Below are 7,738 nucleotides of genomic sequence, written 5' to 3'. Positions count from 1 at the left end.
GCATTTTGGGGAAGGAGGACAGGACAACCCCTGCCTTGGGGCAGAGACATTTGAGCATCAGTATTTTATTGCAAAGACTAATTACATTGCTGTGTACAAGTCACACCAGGTGGTGTGCTCCTTCATTGAAGTGGTACAAAATACATATGGTACAGCCAGTCCCTCCAGTGATGCTGGGCTGCTGGGGGACACCGGTGGGAGGGGAGAGGGACAGTGGGGGCCAGCATGGCCCCAGGGTGGGCAGGAGCTGGCAGGCACAGAGGAGAGGGAAGACCCTGGGGTGCTGGTGCCCAAGGGCAGGGGCTGGGCTTCGGGCAGGGTGGGAGGCAGAAGGCTGCCCCTGCGTCAGGGAGCCGGGGGCTCCCATCATGTGCAGCGATGGGCGATGCCACCTGAGGGGACATGGGGCTGGGAGAGCTCGGTGCTGGCCATGCTCACACCCAAGCAGCCTCTTCCCCACCTGGTGCCAGGGGCCCGCAGCCCAGCTCCTGCCACCAGCTCCGGCCCCCTGAGCATGGCTGTGCAGCGTTGCTGCTGCCCCGGCCCCTCCCCTGGAGCTGAGGAAGGCGCCGCACCCACCCAGCAGCACGGACAGATGGGAAACAGGAAAGATGTGCTGGAAGGAAGCGCTTAAAAAAAAAAAAAAAAAAAAGAGATGGAGCCGGGAGCAAAAAAAGGTCCCCCTTTGGTTAGTGTTTCTTACAATGATTAGAACAAGCATCTCTGCCTCTGCTCGAGCGACTAGTGGTAGAGACATGAGGGGGGGGCTGGCAGGGTCTGCACCCCACGAGCACAGCAGAGTGATGCTGCTGCTGCCAATATCCCTCCCAGCAGCCTTAAATACTAGAGTAGGGAGAGGAGAGGGACTGGGCCGCAGGGCAGGGGGAGGCTAGATTAGTAAAATGTACAAGTTCGTCTCTTCTATTTACAACCAATAAATATTGAAGAAAAAAAAAAAATCAGTAAACTTTTTTGTTTTATACAAAAGAAGTCTCATTGCTGCTTCTCCCATGGTCAGTGTTTGAAAAAGTCCGGTTAAAGCCCAAGGTGAGTGGCACTTTCTGTGGGTCAGGCGGTGGCAGCCGGGGCACCCAGACCATCCTGAGCTCTCCGGCTCCTCACCCACCTGCGCAGACCCAAGGTCTCTATTTACACAAATTGGGACAGAAATTTGCTCTACTCCTCCACGTTAGGCTGGCAGCGCTGGGGGCACGGCCCAAAGCTTCCCCCGACGGTAGAAGAGACACTGGCGTTTGATCTTTGGTGCAAGTTTGAACGCGGGCCGTCAAAAGTCCAGCTGGAGGACGAGCTGGATCAGGGAGAGGAGCGAGACCACGCAGGCTTCCAGTTGTCGAGAGCATGAGGCACCTGCTCATCACGGCATGGACACAGCCCTCCTCCTCCTCCTCCTCCTCCTCCAACCGGTGCGGGGCTGCATCCTTTCCAGCTCGCCTCCCAGCCTGGGGCATCCGCATCTTCTCCCGGGGGAAGGACAGGCAGAGATGCGCAGCGGTGGCGATGCCAGTTATCCCGGGGAGGAAGGACGTGGAGGTAAAAACAACGCCAGGAAAGCCGGGAAGGAGAGCACCCCACCACGGGGGAGGCTTTGCAGCCCCGGGGTGATGGCTCGTGCTCTGCTCCTTGCAAACGGCACCTCTGCGAGTCACCGCTCCCCGGCTTGCGCGGACACAAGGCACCTACGGCAGAGGCGAGCTCCAGCTCTGGGCTGGCCGGCGGCTGGACTAGTGTCGCACCGTGGAAGGTTTAAAAAAAAAAAAAAAAAAAAAAAAAGAGAGATATTCCCCCCCTGCTGCTTTCCTGTGTAGAAAAAAAGACCTGATTGAAACGGGGGCTTGTGCAGAGAGAGACGGAGGCTGACGAAGCACCTCAGCTCTCGGTGCGGGAGGGAGATGCACGGCCGTCCCCCGCGGGCGAGGGTCGCTCCTCTCGCCGTGCCGGGCGGCACAAGGACCGACCGCAGCCAAGCCCGGAGCAGCCTGCCCCCAAGGCCCCGTCGGTGATGGGTGGCAGTGGGGCTGAGGCTAGAAGATGCCTTTGGCAATCTTCAGGCCTTTCTGCTTCATCCTGGGCAGGGTGGAGCTGGAGCCATGCTTGATCTTCACCCCCTTGGAGAAGCCTCGTTTCTTGAGCACAAAGTCATAGTTGGCGGCGGAGTTCATGGCATAGAAGACGTTGGCGTTGTCGGGGATCTTCAGCTCTGGAAGTGACCAAGGATGGGGGTCAGTCGGGCACCCTTTCCCTGAAAGGGGCCCAGCGTGGGGCTAAGAGTTGTCCCTAAGTGCTGGGACCCCTCTTGCTGTCACCTCCAAGCCCAGCTCCGACCTGGTGCTGCCCAAGCTGCAGGGCTGCATGGCCGGCCAGGGACGCAGCCCCCAGGAAAGCCCCCCACACCCCAGCACACACCTCTCTCCTCCGAGATGATCTGAATGAGCTCATAGTCTTCAGGCCGGTCCCCATCCAAGTTGTGTTTGGCCATGGCTTTGCGAATAACGACTGGGGTCTTATCCTGGCTCGTCACCTGCGAGAGCAGAGTGTTATTAACCCAGGGGCTGCAAAACACCGCAAAGCCTCCCACCACCATCTCCTCCCAAAATGGGCCGTGCCCCCATCCGAGCGGGGCGCGTCACCACGGGTGCCCCGTACTAACCAGGATGCTCTTGTACATGTTGCCATTGTCCACAGCCAGGCTGACGCGGATGATGCAGCAGTCGTCGACCTGCTGGTTGTAGAGGGGCAACGAGAGGGAAGAGTAGCTGGAGATGCCGGAGACCGAGCGCTTGTGGGTGCGGGAGGCCGTCACCGGCGTGGAGGAGACGGAAGAGGACGAGGCACTGCTGGAGCCTGAGCCGATGCCCGACGTGTCCAGGGAGGAGAGGGAGGTGGATTCCCAGAACTGGAGGGCAGGGAGGAGAGGGGATGCGGAGGACACAGTGGGTTTAGCTTCTCCATCGGCCACAGACGGGGTGTACCAGCGCTGGGGGAGGGAGGCCAGAGGGATCTCACTGACCTGTGACAACGGGGGACCGACACGACTACAGCCGCCGGAGGCGCGAGAGCCCTGCCACGCTGCCAGAGCAGCGAAGGGCAGGGGCCTCCCTAGCCCCGGCGGGTCACAAACAGCCCCCGGGACCCCCACCTGCTTCCCCCAGCCCCAGCGCCGAGGCAGAGGTGAGGCAGTCCCCGCACGACGGCCGCACCTGCCTCTGGAGGCCCCGACCCCGCGAGCTGCCCCGTACCTTCTTCTCCTGGCAGTCGGGGGACTCGGGGATGAAGCTGATGTTAATCTCCTCCACGTCGGAGCTGCTGGAGCCAGCGGAGGTGACGCTCACCGAGTCGGTGGCGTCCCCGCTGCACAGGTACTGCCCGCACTTGAGCTGGTCGAAGGATTTCGAGTGGGAGCTGCCGCTGGCGCAGGGCTCGGTGCTCGGTGGCTGCCGGCTGCCAGGAGAGATGCGGGGCAGGTGAGAAGGGAGCAAAGCGAGGGTGCATTTGGCTGGCCAGGACAGCGGCCACCCCAGCCTGATCCCCTGCGATGCTCAGCCGGAGCTGCCCTGCGCTGGACCCTGCCTCCACCCCGCATCCCACCGGGGATCAGCAGACTCACTCGCTCCATCGCTTGATGATGCCCGTGTTTTTCTTCGCCTTCAACGTGTTGCTGGCCGACTCCGACAGCGGCTCAATCTCGCACGACAGCCCGTAGCTGGGAGGGGAGAGATGAAGGTTTGAGCTCTCTGCGCCGCCACGGCTGCGGCGAGCACCGTGCCAGCATGGCGAGGGAGGCAGAGCAGGGAGTGGAGCATGGGGCAGCTGCTGCTCAGGAGCCGGAGGAGACGAGCGGTGGCACCTCTTGATGCACCGGCAGCAGCACGGACCTGGACCCCGCTCACGCTCACCTCTCGGCCTCGCTGAGCCGCTCCAGGCTGTGGAACCAGTCCACGAACTGGTCCTCCTGCGTGAAGCTGTAGTTGTTGCAGGCTGACTGAAGCAGCTTGATCTGGGCGATGACTTCAAACTCCTGCAGCAAATGGAGGCCATGAGACCAGACCTGTTTGCCAGCCCCAGCCTCCTCCACGGAGGCAGATATGAAGGACCAGAATCCCCTTCCCCCAAAACGAACAACATGACAGCAAAAAAAGGAGAGGGATCAACCCCAAAGTGACTGGCACAGCCTGGGCTTGCACCAAGTCAGCCTCCTTCCACCCTGCTGTGCTGCTGCCAAGGCAAAGCTCTCACCTTCCTTCTCTTCTCAAAGTTGATCAGCCCGCCCTGGAAAAGAAGGAGCCGAACGTCAGCGTGGAGCAGGCAGAAAAAAATTATTCCCGTCCCTCCCTGTCCCAGGCTCACTGCCACTGCCTTGTGGGCATCCCTGCCAAGGGGCAGCGTGAGAGCGGCCCATTTCCATGGGCTGACAGAGGTGGATGCGCAGGGTGCAGTGTCCGATATAGGATGCAGAAGGTGCAGTGTCAGATATAGGATGCGCAGGGTGCAGTGTCCGGCATAGGACGCATGGGGGATCCGCCCTCCATTTATCAGCCCAGGCTCTGGGGTGGTTGTGCTGAGGAAGGAGAAGCAGCACAGGATCGAGATGGAGGTACATACGTCCAGGAAATCCTTCATGGCGGTGTCGAGCATCACCAGGTCCGTGAGGAAGGTGCCAAGGTAGGGAATGGTGCCCTGCATCACACCCTGTGGGGACAGCAAGGGACCACCAAGGTCAGCAGAGAATGGGGACCAACCCGGGCAGCCACCGGGGAGGGGGCACGGGGGTGGCCGTGCCAGACTCACCATCTCTCGCTGCTGCTGCTGCCGCTTCTGAGCCCTCTTTGGGTTGATCTCCAAGGTGGCAAATTTGGACGTGCCCTCCTGGATGGGGGGGAGAGGTGAGGATCAGCCTCGGTGGGAAACTGCACTAATAGACGAGCTAAAATTCAGCCCTGCTTTTATTGGTACAACTTTCCTTGTAGAGGGAAAGAGGGATGAGGGGAAGAGGAGGAAATCAAAGCTGAGCTTTTTCGTGGCTCACAGGGAGGAGAGGCTTAGTGAACAGGAACTGCTGCTCCCATTTCCAGCTCTGTATAAATAGCTCCTCAATGGGATGTTTTGTTCCCTTTTGCATTTTGTGTCCTCTCAGCCCCCAAACTGGAAGAGCTAGGCTGGGAAGCTGCAGAGAGGCTCCACAGGGAAGAAGGACTTTTTTGCTGCAGCCTTTCACAAACCCTACAACCACCTGAAATCAAGAGCACTTTGCACCAGGCTGCTAAAATGCAGCTCCCTCTGGGGAGGAGCCGTCACCTGGTGCACTGGATCCTATCCCACTGCTTATCTCTGCTTGCTGAATTGCTTTGCAAGCTTCAGGCAATGACGACTTCTGGGTGGAGAAGCACAAAGCCCAGCCTGGTCCAAAACCCCTGCCCGCTCCCCAGACTCAGCACGCCCTGCCTGCACCCACGCCTGCAACCCCGGCAGCACTGCCAGGGCTTTAGCCTGGTGGCTGGAACACTGTGGAAACTTCTGCCAGCATCAGCCCGAGCTCCCTGCCAGAAACAGGGTGCCACTTCCCCATACCTTAATGAGAAGTTCCCGGCTCAGCGAGTGGTTGTTCTCATCGGAGAAGATCTCTGAGAGCTCGTGGAAAGTGCGGAAGCTCTCCCTGCTCAGGGAGAAACACGGGGGGAAGTCAGCAATGGTGTCGCCCTGGGGTCTCCTCCTCGGGCTCTTTTCTGCTGACCCAAATGACCCCCGCAATGCTCACAGCTCTAGCAGGGCCTTGCTGTTTGGGGGATATTCCAGGGTGTTTTGCATGGAAAGGAGGAGGAGGTGATGGTGCTTTTATGTCCTCAACCTCCTTAGGTCCCCGATACCTTATGCTGGTCCCTGGGTTTTGGGCACACTCCAAGAGGCAATCCTGGAGCTGAGAAAATCCCACCTACACATTCAAGGGCCACGGCCACAGCACAACCTCCCCCCTGAAACCTCCCTGCAGCTGCAGGAGCCCAGAAGACACTGCTTACCGTAGAACCTCATCCCAGGTCTTTTTCAGCCGGTGAACAGCATTGCACTGCAGAGCCGAGAGGATGGCTCGGAGGGAGGAGAAGTTCTTCAGGATGCGGCACTCCTGGGGGCAGACAAGGAGATGACAAGGGGATTCAGCGTTAAAGAAAGCCCAGGAATCTGCTGGGATTCACCCACCGCAGAACCTCAGCCCCGGGCTGAGGCAGGAGGTGAGCAGGATGGCAGGCTGTCCTACCCGAGCCACTTCGATCCACCGCTCCACCACTTTAGCCCTCTGCTGCGGCTTCAGGGACCGGTCTCCGAGACACGTGGCGATGACACAGTTGGCCACGCTATTGAACTGCAAGACCGTGGCACGGATGGTGGGCGCCAGGTGCTCTTTGCCCTTCTTGTCTCGCTGGGACCAGATGCAGCCCAGGCAGTGGTAAGGCACCACTTTCTTAAAGAGCTCCTGGAAGATAAAAGGGATGGACACGGGTCTCTTTGAGGTCCCTGGGAAGGGAACAGGCCAGGAGGAAAAGATGGATGGGAAGAGACAGGCCTGTGCCCAGAGCAGCAGGTAGCAGGCAGGCAAAGCACCATCGACCTGGCTGTTGAATGAATACTCACAGCATCCATCAGCGTGAACTGTTCTGCCACCATCTCGGGGGAGAAGGAGAGGAAATCTGGCTTCCCGTCCCCGACCCCGTTCTCCTCCACCAGCTGGAAGGTGCAGCTGCCATGGTCCACAGCTGTAAGAAACAGCATGAAGCTGAGCACCGCTGTGAGCCAGGGCCCATGCCGACCCACGCCAGCCCTCTGTAGGCACCCGCATCCCACCTCCCGGGCTCTTAAGTCCCATCTGGCTTCACACCTCGAGAAACGAGGCTCAGATAAAAGGACAGTCATTTTAAACCTGGACACAAGTGTCTGCAGAGGATTAAAGGCAGATTAGCTGCCCACTTAGAAATCCCACTTCTGGTTCATTTGGATTAGTTTCCCGGTGTACCTCCATGTAAATGCAGGCAGGGCTTATGGGGGTTCAGTCATGTGGCAAGACCCGAGGTTTTGGAGACCCTCAATGCCAACCAGTAGCACGCTCTCCAGCTGAAGCCCCAAAAGACCCCCTGCCAGCGAGGAAAGGACCCCACCTTCCGCTTTGGACTCGCTCTGCTCTTGCTGCTGGAACTGGGCCAGCAGGATGCGGGCTCGGCGCTCCAGGTCTGAGCCAGGGATGTTGTGGTGCACGTAGGAGATGAGCTGCTTGAGGCAGGTGAAGTCTGGGGGCTTGCGGAAATCCTCTGAGTACTGGTCCAGCCAGGCACCCAGGATGGAGGAGATGGTGCTGCAGGGAGAGGAGGAACACAGGCAAGCCTGTGTGAGAATCGGGTGCCATGAGAAACCCGTGTGCACCCCAACACACCCCGGGTACCAGGAACAGCGTGGGATGAGAACTGAAAATCTATCGACCAGAGACACCCTTCTCTTGTTCACCCACAGCGCGGTCAGACTTACTTCTTCAGCTCCATCCTCTCGTCCACAGCGTGCCTGGCGTGGTCCCCATTCGCCTGCACGTGGAGTTTGCCGTACCTGGTGGGGCACAGCAAGGAGGCAGTGAGCATCCTGGACTCAGCTGCCTCTCGGTGCTGCCTCTTGTCCCTCCACATCACCCCCAGCTCTGCCAGAAGGTCGGGATGAACCTCCCACGCACTGTCCTGCTCCCTCG

General features: G+C 59.5%; 1 protein-coding gene across 5 annotated transcripts in view; it reads right to left on the bottom strand.

Moving 5' to 3' along the window:
* Window positions 1-49: 49 nt before the first annotated feature.
* The window catches only part of RALGDS (ral guanine nucleotide dissociation stimulator), a 63,250-nt gene continuing 55,561 nt past the window's right edge, over window positions 50-7,738 (bottom strand). For 3 of the 5 annotated variants that reach the window (XM_052815947.1, XM_052815945.1, XM_052815943.1), the window contains exons 4-18: window positions 7,528-7,602; window positions 7,164-7,357; window positions 6,643-6,764; window positions 6,269-6,484; window positions 6,033-6,136; window positions 5,587-5,671; window positions 4,807-4,884; window positions 4,621-4,707; window positions 4,255-4,287; window positions 3,915-4,036; window positions 3,626-3,721; window positions 3,258-3,459; window positions 2,669-3,028; window positions 2,425-2,539; window positions 50-2,218 (exon numbers count right to left, since the gene is read on the bottom strand). In XM_052815947.1, the coding sequence (XP_052671907.1) occupies window positions 2,043-2,218; window positions 2,425-2,539; window positions 2,669-3,028; window positions 3,258-3,459; window positions 3,626-3,721; window positions 3,915-4,036; window positions 4,255-4,287; window positions 4,621-4,707; window positions 4,807-4,884; window positions 5,587-5,671; window positions 6,033-6,136; window positions 6,269-6,484; window positions 6,643-6,764; window positions 7,164-7,357; window positions 7,528-7,602 (2,065 nt within the window). In that variant the 3' untranslated portion in view covers window positions 50-2,042. The remainder of the gene's footprint in view (window positions 2,219-2,424; window positions 2,540-2,668; window positions 3,029-3,257; window positions 3,460-3,625; window positions 3,722-3,914; window positions 4,037-4,254; window positions 4,288-4,620; window positions 4,708-4,806; window positions 4,885-5,586; window positions 5,672-6,032; window positions 6,137-6,268; window positions 6,485-6,642; window positions 6,765-7,163; window positions 7,358-7,527; window positions 7,603-7,738) is intronic. The other 2 variants (XM_052815944.1, XM_052815946.1) reach the window with 2 other exon arrangements.

Source organism: Harpia harpyja, chromosome 19, assembly GCF_026419915.1.
Source record: "Harpia harpyja isolate bHarHar1 chromosome 19, bHarHar1 primary haplotype, whole genome shotgun sequence".
In the NCBI taxonomy this organism is placed as follows: Eukaryota; Metazoa; Chordata; class Aves; order Accipitriformes; family Accipitridae; genus Harpia; species Harpia harpyja.
Note: the sequence above shows the minus strand (reverse complement) of the source record. Positions and strands in the feature narration are given on the sequence as shown.